The sequence below is a fragment of the Mytilus trossulus genome, chromosome 2 (genome assembly GCF_036588685.1).
Source record: "Mytilus trossulus isolate FHL-02 chromosome 2, PNRI_Mtr1.1.1.hap1, whole genome shotgun sequence".
In the NCBI taxonomy this organism is placed as follows: domain Eukaryota; kingdom Metazoa; phylum Mollusca; class Bivalvia; order Mytilida; family Mytilidae; genus Mytilus; species Mytilus trossulus.
The window spans coordinates 61,820,049-61,839,875 of record NC_086374.1 but is presented as its reverse complement, the minus strand read 5'-3'; the positions used below and the strand labels follow the sequence as shown (position 1 = coordinate 61,839,875).

Below are 19,827 nucleotides of genomic sequence, written 5' to 3'. Positions count from 1 at the left end.
AGGATGATACATCATCGTAACATGTATACAAAAATTCATAGTATTTAAGTTCACTGTTAGCAAACTTTGCTTTTGATGTAATAAAAAATTGCAGGTTTGTGTCTTGATATTGTTTCAGTTTCGATTCAAACGCATCCCAAGTTTTAATGTTTTCACCCAATACAAAATTGGTAATAGGAATATCTTCGTCCATTGTTCAAAGTATAATGACGGTTATAAAAGTAGCTGTGCAGTTAAATACTTAGAAGGGCACACTTTTCTCACCCGAGTTCTCAACAACAAACCATCATGAACTATATTTTTCGCCTTTGGCACTAAATCATTATGTATTTTTTATATTTCAGCTCCCCATTATTCAGTATTCTTAATATTTCAACTCCCCATTATTGTGTATTCTTTATATTTCAGCTCTCCATTATTCTATATTCTTTATATTTCAGCTCCCCATTATTCTATATTCTTTATATTTCAGCTCCCCAATATTATATATTCTATATTTCAGCTCCCCATTATTCTGTATTCTTTATATTACAGCTCCCCATTATTGTGTATTCTTTATATTTCAGCTCCACATTATTATGTATTCTTTATATTTCAGCTCCACATTATTCTGTATTTCTTTATATTTCAGCTCTCCATTATTCTGTATTCTTTATATTTCAGCTCCCCATCATTATGTATTTTCTATATTTCAGCTCTCTATTATTCTGTATTTCTTTATATTTCAGCTCCCCATTATTCTGTATTCTTTATATTTCAGCTCCCCATTATTGTATATTCTTTATATTTCAGCTCTCCATTATTCTATATTCTTTATATTTCAGCTCCCCATTATTCTGTATTCTTTATATTTCAGCTCCCCATTATTCTGTATTCTTTATATTTCAGCTCCCCATTATTCTGTATTTCTTTATATTTCAGCTCCCCATTATTCTATATTCTTTATATTTCAGCTCCCCATTATTGTATATTCTTTATATTTCAGCTCCCTATTATTGTGTTTTCTTTATATTTCAGCTTCCCATCATTATGTATTTTTTATATTTCAGCTCCCCATTATTGTGTATTCTTTATATTTCAGCTCCACATTATTCTGTATTTCTTTATATTTCAGCTCCCCATTATTCTGTATTCTTTATATTTCAGCTCCACATTATTGTGTATTCTTTATATTTCAGCTCTCCATTATTCTATATTCTTTATATTTCAGCTCCCCATTATTTTGTATTCTTTATATTTCAGCTCCCCATTATTCTGTATTCTTTATATTTCAGCTCCCCATTATTCTGTATTTCTTTATATTTCACCTCCCCATTATTCTATATTCTTTATATTTCAGCTCCCCATTATTGTGTATTCTTTATATTTCAGCTCCTTATTATTGTGTATTCTTTATATTTCAGCTCTCCATTATTCTGTATTTTTTTATATTTCAGCTCTCCATTATTGTGTATTCTTTATATTTCAGCTCCCCATTATTCTGTATTCTTTATATTTCAGCTCCCCATTATTATGTATTCTTTATATTTCAGCTCCACATTATTCTGTATTCTTTATATTTCAGCTCCACATTATTATGTATTCTTTATATTTCAGCTCCACATTATTCTGTATCTTTTTTATATTTCAGATCTCCATTATTCTGTATTCTTTATATTTCAGCTCCCCATTATTATGTATTTTTTATATTTCAGCTCCCCATTATTCTGTATTCTTAATATTTCAGCTCCCCATTATTGTGTATTCTTTATATTTCAGCTCTCCATTATTCTATATTCTTTATATTTCAGCTCCCCATTTTTCATTATTCTTTATATTTCAGCTCCCCATTATTATGTATTCTATATTTCAGCTCCCCATTATTATGTATTCTTTATATTTCAGCTCCCCATTATTGTGTATTCTTTATATTTCAGCTCCACATTATTATGTATTCTTTATATTTCAGCTCCACATTATTCTGTATTTCTTTATATTTCAGCTCTCCATTATTCTGTATTCTTTATATTTCAGGTCCCCATCATTATGTATTTTTTATATTTCAGCTCTCCATTATTCTGTATGTCTTTATATTTCAGCTCCCCATTATTCTGTATTCTTTATATTTCATCTCCACATTATTCTGTATTCTTTATATGTCAGCTCTCCATTATTCTGTATTCTTTATATGTCAGCTCTCCATTATTCTGTATTCTTTATATTTCAGCTCCCCATTATTATTTTTTTTATATTTCAGCTCTCCATTATTCTGTATTTCTTTATATTTCAGCTCCACATTATTCTGTATTCTTTATATTTCAGCGCCCCATTATTCTGTATTCTTTATATTTCAGCTCCCCATTATTCTGTATTCTTTATATTTCAGCTCCCCATTGTTCTGTATTCTTTATATTTCAGCTCCCTATTATTCTGTTTTCTTTATATTTCACCTCTCCATTATTGTGAATTCTTTATACTTCAGCTCTCAATTATTCTGTATTTCTTTATATTTCAGATCCCCATTATTCTGTATTTTTTATAGTTCAGCTCCCCATTATTCTGTATTCTTTATATTTCAGCGCCCAATTATTGTGTATTCTTTATATTTCAGCTCCACATTATTATGTATTCTTCATATTTCAGCTTCCAATTATTGTGTATTCTTTATATTTCAGCTCTCTATTATTCTGTATTTCTTTATATTTCAGCTCCCCATTATTCTGTATTCTTTATATTTCAGCGCCCAATTATTGTGTATTCTTTATATTTCAGCTCCACATTATTATGTATTCTTTATATTTCAGCTCCCCATTATTCTGTATTCTTTATATTTCAGCTCCTCATTATTCTGTATTCTTTATATTTCAGCTCCCCATTATTGTGTATTCTTTATATTTCAGCTCCCCATTATTCTGTATTTCTTTATATTTCAGCTCCCCATTATTTTGTATTCTTTATATTTCAGCTCCCCATTATTCTCTATTCTTTATATTTCAGCTCCCCATTATTCTGTATTCTTTATATTTCAGCTCCCCATTATTCTGTATTCTTTATATTTCAGCTCCCCATTATTATGTATTTTTTATATTTCAGCTCTCCATTATTTTGTATTCTTTATATTTCAGTTCCCCATTATTCTGTATTTCTTTATATTTCAGCTCCCCATTATTTTGTATTCTTTATATTTCAGCTCCCCATTATTCTGTATTCTTTATATTTCAGCTCCCCATTTTTCTGTATTCTTTATATTTCAGCTCCCCATTATTTTGTATTCCTTATATTTCAGCTCCCCATTATTCTGTAGTTCTTCATATTTCAGCTCCCCATTATTTTGTATTCTTTATATTTCAGCTCCCCATTATTCTGTATTCTTTATATTTCAGCTCCTCATTATTCTGTATTCTTTATATTTCAGCTCCCCATTACTATGTACTTTTTATATTTCAGCTCTCCATTATTCTGTATTTCTTTATATTTCAGCTCTCCATTATTATGTATTTTTTATATATCAGCTCCCCATTATTCTGTATTCTTTATATTTCAGCGCCCCATTATTGTGTATTCTTTATATTTCAGCTCCCCATTATTGTGCCTTTTTTATATTTCAGCTACCCATTATTATGTATTCTTTATATTTCAGCTCCCCATTATTCCCTGACCGTTATATATGCATTTGTTTTAGTGCCCCATTATTCTCTATATTTTTGCCCTCAATTATTCTCTTTTTTATATATTTAAGCTTCCCATTATTTTTTTATTCTTTTTAATTTACCTTACCATTATTCTATATACATGGTATATTCTTTATTCTCTATTTAGAATTCTCTTTTCTCATGTAAACGTCCCCTCCAGACCCTCCTCCTATAATGTGTACATATTTTGTCATGTTTAAAGTATCCATAGAAATAAGTAATATGCAGTTCCTTAAATATACTATTACATTAAAAGGTCCATTGAATATGTCATTCTATGTGTTGATTTCGCCGGTGACTTTATTTTAAAAATAGTAACCAATCAAGTTTTACCTTGTAAACAAACAGGTGCACGAACCAACGTTCGAATATGGCATACGTAGACACCCACTTTCGTAAGTTAATTGCACATACTTTCTACACGGTCACAAATGGAGCAAGCGTCCACTTGAACAGTTATAAAATAAATATTTTAAAATAACACGATTTGTATAATGTGCACTTATTAGACATCCTGTAAATATCAATGTAATTTGAAAAATAAGAAACCAAATCAAACAGGAGTTGTCTCCCATAGACCTAGGTTTATAAGAACACGTATAAATTTACAGACTTCAATTTTTTGTCAATGACATGGTTTATATGTTACGCTAATGTTCTCTAATTATTCTTATCATTTACATGATAAGGTTATTAGTTGTATCTTTTAATTAGTTAAAATGGTTAAGACTAGTCCAAATATTTACATGACGTCTTGGAAAGTTACATAATAAATTAGGTTAATAGATATAGGAACACAGGCACTTGTCTCAGATTTCCCCCCTATATACCCTAATATAACACTTTAAGGTATATAGTATTTTATTTCTGAGACAATTGCATGTGTTTAGGAAGGCTGCATACATCATCGGCAACCATTTCAAACATGTTTAATGTTGTCTGTCGATCAGTAAGGCATCAACCATTTGATTTTCTGGGGGGGGGGGGGGGGGGGGGGCTATGTTTTTTTTGGGAAAAAAAGTTTGTTTCCAGTTTTTGGAGGAAAAAAAAAATTGTTTTTGTTTCTAAGAAAAAAAAAATTGTTTGTTTCACCCTCAGCTGCCACTATATGTAATGCTCAAAATTGTAAGAAAAAAATTGTTTTCGACTTGTCGCGAAAAACAAAGTTTGTCCAGAAAAAAAATCCATAGCGATGTAACTATGCTCTTCTCATGTTATGCAACCAACCGTACCTCTTTGAGTTTAAAAACGAATTTCTTAATAAAGTTATTAACAGGCTTTTTAATTGGCCGTTGGGGAAAAGACCCAGATTTTATCCTTCAATTGGATAAACAATAGGTAGGTAGCAGTGGCGGGTCCAGTATGTTTGTGTGTGGGGAAAAGGGGTGGTCGGAACCCCCCTTTTTTATTATAAAGAATGCTTTGAAACGGGAATATAAGGTTGGAGATCTTAAGTCCAGCGCTATAATCGCCAGAGGTGCAAATGTAAAGTCTAGCACTCAAAATACATATATAAGAAGTCTACAATGGATATTTCTAGTGCTTGATATATATATATATATATATATATAGTCTAACGCTGGAGTTTAAATCTCCTGTGCTGATCTAGCTGTTCATTTCCAAATCTTCATCACAATACGTAAAGAAAAGAATTATAAGACAAAGTAAGGACAGCACGGGGCCTTTGGGAGCATCGAACAGCAAGCTATAACATGTATAAAGGACCCCAAAATGACTTGTGTAAATCAATTCAAAAAGGAAACCAATGCCCTAAATTATATAAATTCGTGAAACGAGAAACATTTATGAATCACATTAACGAACGACAACCACTGAACAACAGGTGTAAATAAATTCAGCGTGTTTAAACGTTTTGACAGGCGTAAACCTCCACACTAACCCGAAACAGTGGCGTTACATTACAACATTGAAATACGCACTATATATATATATAAGATATCAATTGAAATGACTTAACTCGAACAAAAAGAGACACATTAAGAAAGCAAGTCAACATACACTGAACGAATAAATATGATCCATGACACAATATAAATACAATATTTAATTAATAACCGAAATGGGGGATGTGAAACAATGTAAATCAGTAATTTTATGTAACACGAATTAAAATAAGTTTGAAACAGCAACCAGTTTAAATCAGGTTCATCTTAAAAAACATATATAGTAAAAAGAAAGCAGGAAGCGTTAGTATTTCATGCTTTAGTAAACAATGCCCAATGATACAATAATCCAAGTATAATATTTTACAGATATTTGGGAGTTGGATAGATTTGATTATTCATGGCCGACAAAAGATGACAAAACTCTTTTCAAGAATTTTCATATAGAAGACCTGGAAGAAGCGGTAAAATCTACCCCTGTAAAATATGCTGTATTTGTGCAATGTTTGAACAACAAACCAGAGGAAGCAAGTGAGTATTATTGAGTACATCAATCAAAGGGGGATAACTATCGTTTCAGGTGTACTGATTAAGAAACACATTCATGACATTCTATGTGACAATTTTTTCAATAATGATCGTCCTTAACATGCATGCAATATTTGCCACTAAACGTTAAAGTCATAAGAAATGAGTGACCGGTGAAAAATAATGTTCTTCCAATTCTAGAACCAATGCATACAAACATCATAAACTTAGTCTTCTGTGCTCGAATTTATCATTTTTTTCGTGTAAATTTCGTATAATTGTCATTTTTTTTTCAATCGGTCAGTGTTGTTGTGAAAATATGGCAGGTAATTAAAGTTCGTGTTTTGAAGCCGAAGTTTAACGATTGTCACCTGTTTGTCAACAATTGACGAAAAATAAACAAAAAAGCATGTAAATTGAGCACGTGTTTAACATGTAAATTCAGATAATAGTTTATTTTAAGGACATCCATGCGTATTGTGGTAACCGGATTTTTACGAGATGGGTCACACTGAGGTCACCTTGCATACGAAAAATATGTCGGGGGAATTGCTTGCTGGAAGGAAGCTATTCAAATAAAGTAAACTTCTTCTAAATATGAATAAATTAAAGAATTTTCTTCAGAAAAAAGTATATGTACATAAGTTTTATAATGAAAACTATCCATTGAGTTATTAAAATCATATGCATTATTTTTTTTTGATTTGAGGTTTCTTATGACTTTAAGCAAGCAATCCAATAATGATATGGAGGCTCTAACTTTTATTGTAATATCATATGGAAAATAATAAAGTATTCAATGGGAAACAGTTGCTACATTTATTTGTTTATCAGTAATTATAATTATATTTCTGATATCAGTGGCGGATCCAGAAAAAAATTTGGGGGTGGTCCCAAATGAATATTGAATGGTATGAAAAAGGTTAAAAAATACCTTCGACATTATGGAAGATCATGAATTTGGACACCATGCGATGCACATATTCCTAGGTAAAGGAATTTAAAGACATGTAAAAATGATTTTTATTTAAGACTCTATACAATATATTGCAATCTAAAATAGCACAACATACAACTGTCTTCTGAATAAGGCAAGCTGTAAAAAAGGTTTAGCTAAAATGTTCCGAAGACTCTATAGTTCAAAAAAATATATATAACTTTTTACTAATAATAAGCAATAGTTTGCCTGTCTATTAGTATTTACAATGTTAGAGATATATTATGTTTCTTTTCTTGATTGCGAATTCATTCATTTTCGTTTGTATCAATTTTAGAAACATGTATTTCGTTGAAATTTGATTTCGTGGTTGTAATAAAATCTTATACACACGAAATGCGGGGAAAATGGTATCTCAGGAATAATAATGAATCCTCAGCAGTAAATGATTCAGACAATATAAACACAGGCACTTGTCTCAGAATTTGTTTTCCTATTTCCTATATACTTTAAAAAAAAAAAGGCACTAGTATATAGAAAAAAAAATTCTGAGACAAGTACTTCTGCCTATAAAACATGAACATTTCATTTATAAATGCGTGTTTTCTGTTGTTATTTAAACAAGAAGACCGTCGCTGTGGTTTGTGGAAGCGTGCTCACCTAGATTGCTAAAAGTTGTTTATGTGATACCAGTTTGAGTCAAACAATGTAGTCCTCAAATTGTTAGTTGCAGCTTCCACGCTTTGCACGCCCTAGTAAAGGGTCTTGGAGGGTATCTTAGCATTGTATCGTTGCAGACTTGTACCTTAAATGCTTTTGCGTCCAAGACACGTATCAAGCGCCGTGCGTTGAAAGAGCCAGGGCCATTTTCCCGTGAATTCTTTTCATTCGATAAGATAGGTAAATCATGATTTAAATAGCCAAATAGATGCTAATTATAGTACATGATCATACGTCACATTATTTTTATACCTTGAACAGGTATTCCTACCAAAAACAAGGCCAATACTATTGACTTTTTTATATTGCATTTGTTTAATTGTTAAACTCCTTTAGGCAGCAACCATTTTTTTTTGGTGGGGGGCTATGGTTTTTTTCCCGTGCAAACTTTTTTTTTTGCCTTCGGCGAAGAACAATCTATTTTTTTTAGCAACAAAACAAAAACATTTTTATTCTTTCAATTTTAGCATTACATATAGTGGCAGCTGAGGGTGAAACAAACATTTTTTTTTCTCAGGGTCCAAAACAAATTATTTTTTTTCACCAAAACCTGGAAACAAACTTTTTTTCCGAAAAAACCCATAGCCCCCCCCCCCCCCCCCCCCCCCCCCCCCCCCCCAGGAAATCAAATGGTCGCTGCCTTATGCGCATAAGGTACATTTCGCGTAACTTGTCAACAAGCCAAATAATATCGAACAAATTCAAATGGGATGCTGTTTTTCTCATTTTGAATATATGTATATCTGTATTTGTCTTTTAATCATTCATTTAATGTTTTATCGTCTATAAGATAAGATAAAATAATAGAATAGTTCAACCGGAGAACTTCCTACATCAGTTGGTCATAGAATAACTTGTGTTACTAAAACATGATGTATGGCCTTTTATGACATTTTAACAAATCGGCCCTTGGTTGTGATACAGATGCAATAGCTTCTTGATGCTTTTCCTACAATCACGATTTGTAGTGTAGTTGATTTGTTCTGTGGTTTTGTTTTATTTTCTGTTGACTTTTGTACCGGTGCAGGAACGGTGGTAAAAATATCATTACTATAGTATCTACATGTACACAGACTGACAGTTAGTGAATTTGCGACAAAACTGCCGTTAACTGTATTTATTACACATAATACTATGTTCAAAAAAGGTTTCGAATATTGTTTGTGTTGTTTTGAAACTTGTATGCAATGGCCTCATTTTAAGTTATGTGTATATTACACGCGCAGCATTTGGGCTTCATTGCTATATGATAAAGTATCGTGTTATTGGTTATGTACAGGCATCAGTTTGACGGCATTTGTTCCTTGCATAAATGTAATAAATGTAAACATTGAATAGAAAGTAAGTCAAGAAGAGTACGAACAGTCATGGGAATGCACACAATAAGCGATACATTATTATTTCTTTACTTAAATGATATACTAGTATACTATAAAGTCAAAACGAACCAGAATGACTTTATGAAATAATCCAAAAACCGAAAAAATATGATAGCAACATTGAAATTTAAAATAACAACACAAAAAATGCAAAAAGTCTTAGCGAGATTCGAACCTTATCTTCAAAACAGTCTTTTATTAGTAGTTCTATGCTCTACTGATTGAGCCATGGTGACGCTTGGTGATACTGTCTTATCAAGGAGCTATATCAGTGCAATTTAGCGATGTTACAATTGTTTTATTAAAAAGTTGTTTTTTAGGTAGTAAGGACACATCAAACCAATTTCAATTTTGAGGGATTAAATAGCATAAATTACAACAGTCACAAAAAACATAACTTTTCTTTGGTTTGAAATGTCCTTCTGGGGGGATTCCCTGTTTTCCCCACCTAAAATCACCATAAATTCCGAATATTGGACTATCATCCTTTTTGAGGGTTAAATCAACTATTTATCATACCTATCATAATATATGTAAATCAAGGTATTGATCAAAAAGCATTTTTATTTTTTGTTTTTATAGTAAATTCTATTCTGTCGGCACTTTTTGAAATTGGCCCTTCTGTGAAAAAAAATCACGACAAATTGGCCCTACCTCTTTTGTGACGTAGGCTTCATATTATGTTTATACATTAAAACTCCATGGCTAAAATATTTTGGTCCTCAATGCAGTTGAAAGATTTACCTGAAAAATCTACCTTCAAACGTGCCTTTGTGCGTATGGCGATCACATTTTTTATATGCTTTATATATATGCAATTTCTATTTTATATTTTGTTTCGTTGATGAGTTTATTGTGTATTCAATAACGAGAAGGAATTACGCGGTCTAAAGATCGACATTGAAAATTTTATTTTACTTTTCATTTTATTTATAGAATGGGTAATGGAACTTGCAAAAAATCATAGTATCATAAAGGGTGTTGTAGCAGGCCTTGATCTTACCAGTTCTGATGTACGTACTCATGCAATAATCATGGTTTTATCTACTTATTTGTGTCAGTTTAGCTTATAACACGCTTACTAGTTAGTTATTGTTGTCGTGTCATTGAGTAGATTGGAAATTGAGCAAACCAGAAGCCGATGAAGATTAATTTTAATTGAGACAAGGGTAGGATGAAAATAATGAGGAACAATATATGTTCTTGGGAAAGTTTTGGAAAATCATAATACTGTCTTTATATTCGACAAAACTGCAAACTTTAAAAATGTTTACATGTTTTTACCAAACGATAACTGGATTTCAGATTTTTCTTCAAGGCTTTTATGGTTCATTACTGGTCTGGATAGTTGTTTTAGGTTGAAATTTTTTCTCAATTAAAAAAAAATATTCAGAATTTTGATTTTAAAACTGCTGAAACTAAACTAGAAAATGTACGGTTCAGATTGACAGTGTTGATAAATGCGTTTTCATGCTCTATATATTGTGTTCATAAAAATCTCAAAGACAGTCATACTCACTAATTTTCTTCTAGAAAATCTTTAAATAAAAAAAAAAGTGTTCTACGATTCTCATAACATCCATAGCTTAAACGTTTGCATAATTTCGTGTCATAGATAATGCCGTTGTTTTTGTCGTTATTTTCCTTCTTCATATTTTCGATTTGCAGTTTTAGGATATTATGCTTTTTGAACATTGTTAAAGTCTGTACGGTAACTTATAGCTACTTACAGTTTTTTCCTTCATTGTTATGGTTGTCTCGTTGGTGCACATGGCACTAATTTTTTTTTTTTTTTATATTAATAGAGCTATCAATACATATCATATAAAAAGGTGTGGTATGATTGCCAATGAGACAACTGAGTCCAAATGACACAGACATAAACAGCTATATATCACCGTACAACCTTCCACAATGAGCAAAGCCCATACTGCATAATCAGCTACAAAAGGCCCCGAATCAAGCATATCTACTTTTTCTTTTTTGATTCAGCTACCAAAGGTATTGGATGACATGCAGCAAAATCAGCTGTTCAAAGGATGTCGACACATTCTAGATTTCGAGGATGAGAAGTGGATAACTCGCGAAGATGTTTTTCAGGGATTAAAAGTTCTCGAGGACAGAGGACTGACATTTGACCTACTACTCAGGTTTGTCAAACATGGAACACAACATTATTTTATTATGATTGGGATTAAATATTAACTTATGAAGTTACATATAGAAATGCGCGTAGAGCATACAATTTACATATTAATAGCTTTAAAATTGTTATAACTTAATTAGTTTACATCAATAATAACATTGCCTTACATTGTTATTATTCAATTTATTTTCATCAACAACAACATTAAAATTGTGAATATTCAATAAGTTAACATTAACAATAAGATTAAAATTGTTATTATTCAATTAGTTTACATAAAAAAATAGCATTTTTTTTTGTTTCTTTTCTTTAGTTTACATCGACAATTATATTAAATTTTATACATGTTTTATATATTATCTAGGCCACATTTGCTAAAGTATATTCCGGACCTTATAAGACGTTTGCCAAAGTAAGATTTTTTGTCTGATATATTAGCACTTGGAATTCCTAGTAACGATTAAAACTAGATATAATTAGTTTATAGTGTTACAGATAAGATAAATTTATTTTATTATAGTGTCACATATTGATTGACATAATAAAGTACACAATATACATATCATCACATAAAAACATTCAATTAATTTTACCCAGCCATAAAATTGACTTATAAGACACTTTACATCTAGTGGTATAATGGAGTCAAATTGCCAGACTTAGCTTTGCTTTTACTAGCGTCGGCGTTATAAGCGTTTTTTTTTTTTTAAAGAATGTGATTAGATCAGTTTGAAGGGAGCCACTTATGGTAAATCACTGATATCAAAAACTTATTTTTTTTTAGTTTAAGGTCAAATAGCCATAAAATAAATTATTAATAATGCAATTGCTACAGAAACTAGATATAATAAGATGTGGTATTATGCCAATGAGACAACTCTCCATCCAAGTCACAATTTGTAATAGCACTATAGCTAGTAAACCATTAAATGTCAATGTACGGTCTACAACACGGAGCCTTGGCTCGCACCGAGCAGCAAGCTACAAAAACAACTAGTATTAAACCATACAAACGGGAAAATCAACGGTATAATCTATATAAAAACGAGAAACAATAAACTCTGATGAACCACACCAACAAACGACAAATAAATAACATCATATTACTAGAACCTTTTTGAACTACATGTACCATTCTATGTTACAGACTTCCAATATCAGAAACATTGTGCTATTTATGCGCATGTGCATTTAAATAATGCATCTTATAGTCATCTTATAATTAGTATGATAATATTAACTCTTTTAGTTACACTTGCTATTTTTTAGTTTAATTATACGATAACCTGAATATAGTGTATGACTGCCTTTTACATAAATTAATTTTATACAGATTAAAATTTGTTGTTGATCATATCGCTAAACCCTACGTCAAAGATGGAAAAATGTCGCCTTGGAAAGAGGAAATAGCAGCCATTGCAGAGTTTCCTAATGTATGGTGTAAAATGTAAGTTTCCTATGTATTAAGTAAATGGTAAATTTCCTTTGTATTATGTAAATGTAAGTTTCCTATGTCTTAAGTAAAATGTAAATTTCCTAATGTATTAAGTAAAATGTAAGTCTCCTATGTATTTAGTAAAATGTAAGTTTCCTAATGTATGGTGTAAAATGTAAGTTTTCTAATATATGGTGTAAAATGTAAGTTTCCTAAATGTAGAGTGTAAAATGTAAATTTCCTATGTATGGTGTAAAATGTAAGTTTCCAAATGTATGGTGTAAAATGAAAGTTTTCTATGAATGGTGTAAAATGTAAGTTTTCTATGAATGGTGTAAAATGTAAGTTTCCTATGTATGGTGTAAAATGTAAGTTTCCAAATGTATGGTGTAAAATGAAGGTTTCCTAATGAAAGGTGTAAAATGTAAGTTTCCTATGGATGGTGTAAAATGTAAGTTTCCAATGGATGGTGTAAAATGTAAGTTTCCTATGTATGGTGTAAAATGTAAGTTTCCTATGTATGGTGTAAAATGTAAGTTTCCAATGGATGGTGTAAAATGTAAGTTTCCTATGTATGGTGTAAAATGTAAGTTTCCAATGTATGGTGTAAAATGTAAGTTTCCAATGTATGGTGTAAAATGTAAGTTTCCTAACGTAAAGTGTAAAATGTAGGTTTCCTAATGTATGGTGTAAAATGTAAACTTCCTAATGAATGTTGTAAAATATTTATAAAGGCAACCGTTGTTCGAAAATCATTAATCGATGGAGAGAAAAACTAATTCGGGTTACAAATTAAAATGAAAAAAGACCCACATCAGCTGCATGTATAAGAGGAAAACACCACGAAGCAACAGAAACAAAGAAGTGCACCCCCCCCCCCCCCCACAATGCAAACCGACAATGCAACACACAGAGAAACGAAAACTGCAAGATAACAACTGCCATTTTCCTGACTTGGTACTGGACATTTTAAGAAAAACAGTGGATTAAATCTGGTTTTATGGCTAACTAAATCTCGCGCTTTTATTGCAATGTTAAATATAACATTATAATGACAGTTTTCAAATGTACCTTGTAAAATGTAAGGTTTCTTATGTAAGTTTCCAAATGTATGATGTATAAATGAAAAAGTTTCCCACTGTATGTCGTAAAATGTAAGTTACCTAGTAAATGGTGTAAAATGTAAGTTTCAGAATGTATGGTTAGGTTCCTAATGCATTTAATTTGCAACCAACAATCAATCACTTTAATAATCAAACAGTGAAATGCAATATCAGAACAGACACTTTGCATTACAAGAATACTGCTATTTATACTGTTCAAAACCTTCACGTTGCAGACATATACAACCAATTATGTTATGCGAGGCAATGACGAAGGCTTGTTTATGTATTATAACCTGAAAATGTAACAGATATAGTTATCAAGAAGCAAACAAATGAAATAAAAATAAATAAAATGTTTAATAGATCTGGACTAGTAAATGAAGGAGATCTAATTAATTGGAAGAAAGAAGATTTTCAACCATATGTTGACGTAAGTTACAATACTTGAGCCAATATTTTCAAATTGCATAGACAATGTGACCACTTGAGGTGATATTTCTGTCAACAGATTGATGCCATGTAATCTACCACTCAACACATTCACAATAGATCTGGTTTAAAACCGGTATATATTGATATGATATCAACTTTACTTTCATTCGTTCCGTATATTCATGCATTATTTGTCGATTGGTGTTAATTTTAATTCATTTATTTTCGTAGGTACACGTTTTCGTAGATTGAGAAAAAAACATATGTCTTCGTCGAAATTTGAACACCATTTAAAATTTAAGTTCGTGGTGAAGCTATAACCATGATATATACGAAAATTGGTATTCTGTGTATAATAAGGAATCAGCCGTAACAATATCAGTCCATTCGATCCTTTATTTATTGTAAATGCAAGATTGAAATTCTTTTTTTATAAACTGGGCCTTTTTTCTAATCTGAGCTCTTATATTTACAGCACGTAATCCGATGTTTTGGTATAGACCGTTGTATGTATGGTTCGGATTGGCCAGTGTGTTCACAAGCTGGTTGTAAATATGTGGATGTATACAGCTTATTAAATGATTTATTGCCATCCCTTTCTGATGAAGATAAAGAAAATATGTTCAAAGAAAATGGCCGGAAGTTTTATTCATTACAGTTATAAAACACAATTATTTTATGTAGAATGATGAATCGTATATAAATAAACAACTATGCCGTGAATGTGTTATCTGTAAGTCTTCGTTGTTTTAGTTGAAAATGTATTGAAGCTGACAATGAAAATTATAACGCTTTGGCCTGGCTGACTGATTGTGAACGTTTGCAAAATTTTACGTCATTTTTATATATCAAACTACATAACTGCATTATCATAAGTCATGAGTTTATATCTTTGAGACAAGTGGTGGGTTCAAAGAAGAGAGTGGTTAGGTAGATTACATACTTAGTTTACTAGAAAAATACCTATTTATCGCGAAATTTATATAAGTAAAAACAAATTAGTCCGAAATAAATTTTCGCCGGGATATGGTACAATGTATATAACCATCTGGATGTATGCTCCCTCTTTAAACGATAATCCCCTTCAGAAAACGACATGAAGATCCCTACCTCCTAAGAAAAAATCTTATTTGAATTATTGTTCTGTACAATTATAATACATTACAATTAGTTATATATAAGTATTTTGATCTGAGCGTTACTGATGAGTCTTAATATGAAGACGAAACGCGCTTCTAGCGTATTCAATCATAATCCTGGTACCTTTGATAATAGTATACACATTTTCAAAACGACTCGAAAGAAACGATCCAGATAGACTCATCGAATCGTGGACTATGGCATCAAGAAATTCCAAAAGAACCAGATATTAAAAATCACCCATGAATATTTATATATTCACTAACATGTATTTATGACCGTTGAGAACGATTGAATTATTATTTTACGACTCGTTATAGATATCTTTCGATAGTACCAAATACCTTGATTGAAATTAATTTGGCTTGTTCAATTTTCGTTCAGTTTTGACAAAATACTTATATCAAATTTTCATAAACTTTTACCACACACTGTATTACAAACATTTCATAGGATATATAGAAATTTGACAAAACACTACTTTTTATCATTATGAAGCTGTTACTATTTTCTGAACAACAGAACGTGAGTTGAACGTTCACCAGGTTTTTATCTCCATATAGTGTTATGTGCCATCTTAAAGTTCAACCCGGGATGTCAAGTTACACAACTGATTACCTTCACAGTTTGAAGTCCCTTGCAAGTTTGTAATTCACATGCAATTCTTTATGACTGATCCTAGATGTTATATTTTCATTATCGGATAAAAAAAGTGTTCCAAGTATTTATATGTCAAGTTGTTTATTAGTTCTTTCTAATGAAATTTTGTTATGCCTTACTTCGCTCCCACAGTTTCAAAGACATGCCATAGTTACAGATGTTTTATAACGCTATTACATTTTCATTATCTAATTGATATTAAACTATATACTTCATTTTACCAGCACTTTTCTTTTGTACGGTACCCATCCAATTTTTAAAAACATGCAAAATGTTGACTTTCTTATTCGATAATGAAAATATAACACATAGGGACAGTCATTAGGAATTGCATGAGATATACAAACTTGCAAGGGACTTCAAACTGTGAAGGTAATCAGTTGTGTTACTTGAGATTCCCTCGAATCTGGTGCAATTTTCCAGTTGTACTTCAAGGTGGCAATTACAACTGGAAAATTGCACCAGATTCGAGGGAATGTCAAGTAACACAACTGATTACCTTCACAGTTTGAAGTCCCTTGCAAGTTTGTATATCTCATGCAATTCCTAATGACTGACCCTAGGTGTTATATTTTCATTATCGAATAAGAAAGTCAACATTTTGCATGTTTTTAAAAGTACTTGCGAACATCTAAATGTCAAGTTGTTTATAGATTCTTCATAATAATATTTTTTTATGCCTTACTTTGTTTGCAAAATTAAAAAGCTAGCTGTGCCATAGTTATAGATGTAATATTATGCTATTACATTTTCATTATCCAATTGAATTTAAACTAAATACTTCATTTTAACGGCAGTTTGGTCTATCCATCCAAAACGGTGAGCGATGCCATTCAACTTTAATCCCTCTGAACTAAAGTTAAGAGGATGACTATTTTTTAGGGTTCGTGTGGCTTTTTTATATTGAGTCTTCTGTGCTGTTATTTGTGTGTTTGTCTTTTTGTTTTTTGCTATTGCGTTGCCAGTTTATTTTTGATCTGTGAGTTTGACTGTCCCTCTGGTGTCTTTCGCCCCTCTTTTAGGAAAATTCATACAATAGATTCAAAGCTAACAAGTTGTAATTGTTGGCATTTGCTTTTGTACAATCTAATTGAAGTAGTACTTAATAGTAAAGACTTGATCACTTTGAAAGGACACTAGTCTTAATACCAGATCAAAACATAGTCCATCAGATAAATACGTTACATAGTTTTCTAGTGGCCTAATACGATATATGTTGAACCAGTACATTCCATATGGAGTGAGAGCTTTGCTCAATCGAATACCCATATGGACTTAAATGACCCTATATATATATTGTAATAGGTCACTATTTCACTATGTAACTGATAATATTCGGGTGTTTAGCGATGTTTTTAAAAGAGACACCAAAATCATAAATAATTACCCAGAAGCGAAACTTCTGTCGGATAAACAACAAAAGCCATTTTAAATTATTTGACTTGACCTGACTAGTGGTTAACAACTACGACTCTTGCACACAAGCGGACACGCTACCACAAACCGAGGTACTAATTTTTTAAATGATATTCAACTCTTTGGAAAACAAATATCACCTAGAACTTGTGGTTTAAAATTGATTTTAGTCTTTATATTGTATTATTTATTTATTTTTTAATTTGTATGCATTTAAAAAGAAATATAAGTGGGAATATAACATTTGCAGTAAGGAAAGAGTCGAATTGATGATATACTTTTAACTGATTTTAAGCTTGCGGCCAGGTAGGATTTTCTCATCACTTGGCGTCCGGCGTCCGTCGTCGTTAACTTTTACAAAAATCTTCTCCTCTGAAACTACTGGGCCATATTTAACCAAACATGGCCACACTCATCATTGGGGTATCTAGTTTAAAAAATGTGTCCGGTGACCCGTCCAACCAACCAATATGACATGGGGTTAAATTGTTTATCGATAAAAGATCTATCTGCTCTGAAATTTTCAGATGAATCGAACAACAGGTTAGGGGATTGCTGCCCCTGAATTGATAATTTTAAGGAAATTTTGCCTTTTTTGGTTATTATCTTAAATACTATCATAGATAAAGATAAACTGTAAACATCAATAATGTTCACCACAGTAAGATTTATAAATAAGTCAACATGACCAAAAAGGTCAGTTGACCCCTTAAAGAGTTATTATTTGCCTTTATAGTAGTTTTTTACCAATTTTTCGTACCTTTATCTAATCTTTTACAAAAATCTTCTCTGAAACTACTGGGCCAAATTTAACCAAACTTGGCCACATTCATTATAGGGATATCTTGTGATCTAGACAACCAAACAAGGTGCCCACCATGGCTAAAACAGAAAATAGGGGTATAATGTAGATTTTGGCTTATAAATCTGAAAACAAAGCATTTAGAGACAAGGGTTAAGTAAGATGTACAAATAAGTCAACATGATCAAAATGGTGAATTGGCCCCTTAAGGAGTTATTATCCTTTATAGTAAAGTTTTAACAACTTTTCATAATTTTTTGTAATCTTTTTAAAAAATCTTTCCCTCTGAAACTACCAGGGCAAATTTAACCAAACTTGTCTAAAATCATCATTAGGGTATGTAGTTTAAAAATGTGACCGTTGACCCGGCTAGCCAACCGAGATGGCCGTTATGGCTAAAAATAGAACATAGGGGGGGGGGGATATAATTTTTGGCTTATAACTCTCAAACCAAAGCATTTGGCTCATATTTGACGGGTTAAAATTGTTTATCAAGACAAGATATATATGCCCTGACATTTTCAGATGAATCGGACAATTGGTTGTTGGTTACTAGTTCTTGCTACCACTTTTAAATTGGTAATTTTAAGAAAATTTTGCCGTTTTTGGTTATTATCTTGAAAATTATTATAGATATAGATAAACTGTAAAGAGCAATAATGTTCAGCAAAGTAAGATCTACAAATAAGTTACTTGACCCCTTTAGGAATTATAGTCATTTTTTAACATTTTTTGTAAATGTTTACAAATATCTTCCACTGTCACTTCTGGGCCAATTTCATTATAGATAGAGATAATTGTAGCAGCAAGATTGTTCAATATAGTAAGATCTATTAAACACATTACCAAAACACAATTTTGTCATGAATCCATCTGTGTCCTTTGTTTAATATGCACATATACCAAGGTGAGCGACACGAGCCTCTAGTTATTAACGACAAAAGTAGTTCAATATACAGAGTTATCTCCCTATAGTGTTATGTGCCACTTTAAAGTACAACTTTCAATTGCATAAGATTCGAGGAGATCTCAATTTACACAACTGATTACCTTCACAGCTTGAATCCCCTTGCAAGTTTGTATATCACATGCAGTTCCTAATAACTGACCCTAGGTGTTATACTTTTATTATCGGATACAAAACTAAACATTCTGACATGTTTTTAATAGTTCTTGGGAATATCTATATGTTAAGTTGTTTATATATTCTTCATAATGATATCTTTTATGTCGCACTTCACTCGCCAATAACAAAGTTATGCAAAAGTAACAGATAACAAATTGAGAATGGAAATAGGGAATGTGTCTAGAGACAACAACGTGACCAAAGAGCAAGCAACAGCTGAAGGCCACCAATGGGTCTCCAATACAGATGTTTTATAATGCTATTACATTTTCATTATCTAATTGAATTTAAACTAAATACTTTATTTTGTCGGCACTTTTGGTTTGTATGTATATCCCTCTAAACAGGTGAGCGAGGTCATTTGAGTAAAAACTATTTTTGGGGAATGGGGTTGTACAAAAAACACTGCGTTTAGAAAATATCTG

General features: G+C 31.4%; 1 protein-coding gene across 1 annotated transcript; it reads left to right on the top strand.

Annotated features, from left to right (window-relative positions):
* Positions 1-3,994: 3,994 nt before the first annotated feature.
* Positions 3,995-14,990, top strand: LOC134707717 (L-fucono-1,5-lactonase-like). The gene is made up of 8 exons (XM_063567724.1): positions 3,995-4,066; positions 5,945-6,106; positions 10,076-10,152; positions 11,132-11,289; positions 11,650-11,697; positions 12,619-12,732; positions 14,190-14,256; positions 14,734-14,990. Exons 1-8 carry the CDS (start codon positions 4,042-4,044, stop codon positions 14,920-14,922), a joined length of 840 nt encoding a protein of 279 aa, XP_063423794.1. The 5' UTR covers positions 3,995-4,041; the 3' UTR covers positions 14,923-14,990.
* Positions 14,991-19,827: the final 4,837 nt, after the last annotated feature.

What these genes read in the sequence shown, in the direction of transcription:
- LOC134707717 (XM_063567724.1), top strand. Translation starts at nt 4,042, where the DNA reads ATGGCATACGTAGACACCCACTTTC. An exon ending in ATACGTAGACACCCACTTTC is followed by an intron (nt 4,067 to 5,944) that starts GTAAGTTAATTG and finishes AATATTTTACAG; the next exon opens with ATATTTGGGAGTTGGATAGA. An exon ending in ATTTTCAACCATATGTTGAC is followed by an intron (nt 14,257 to 14,733) that starts GTAAGTTACAAT and finishes TTATATTTACAG; the next exon opens with CACGTAATCCGATGTTTTGG.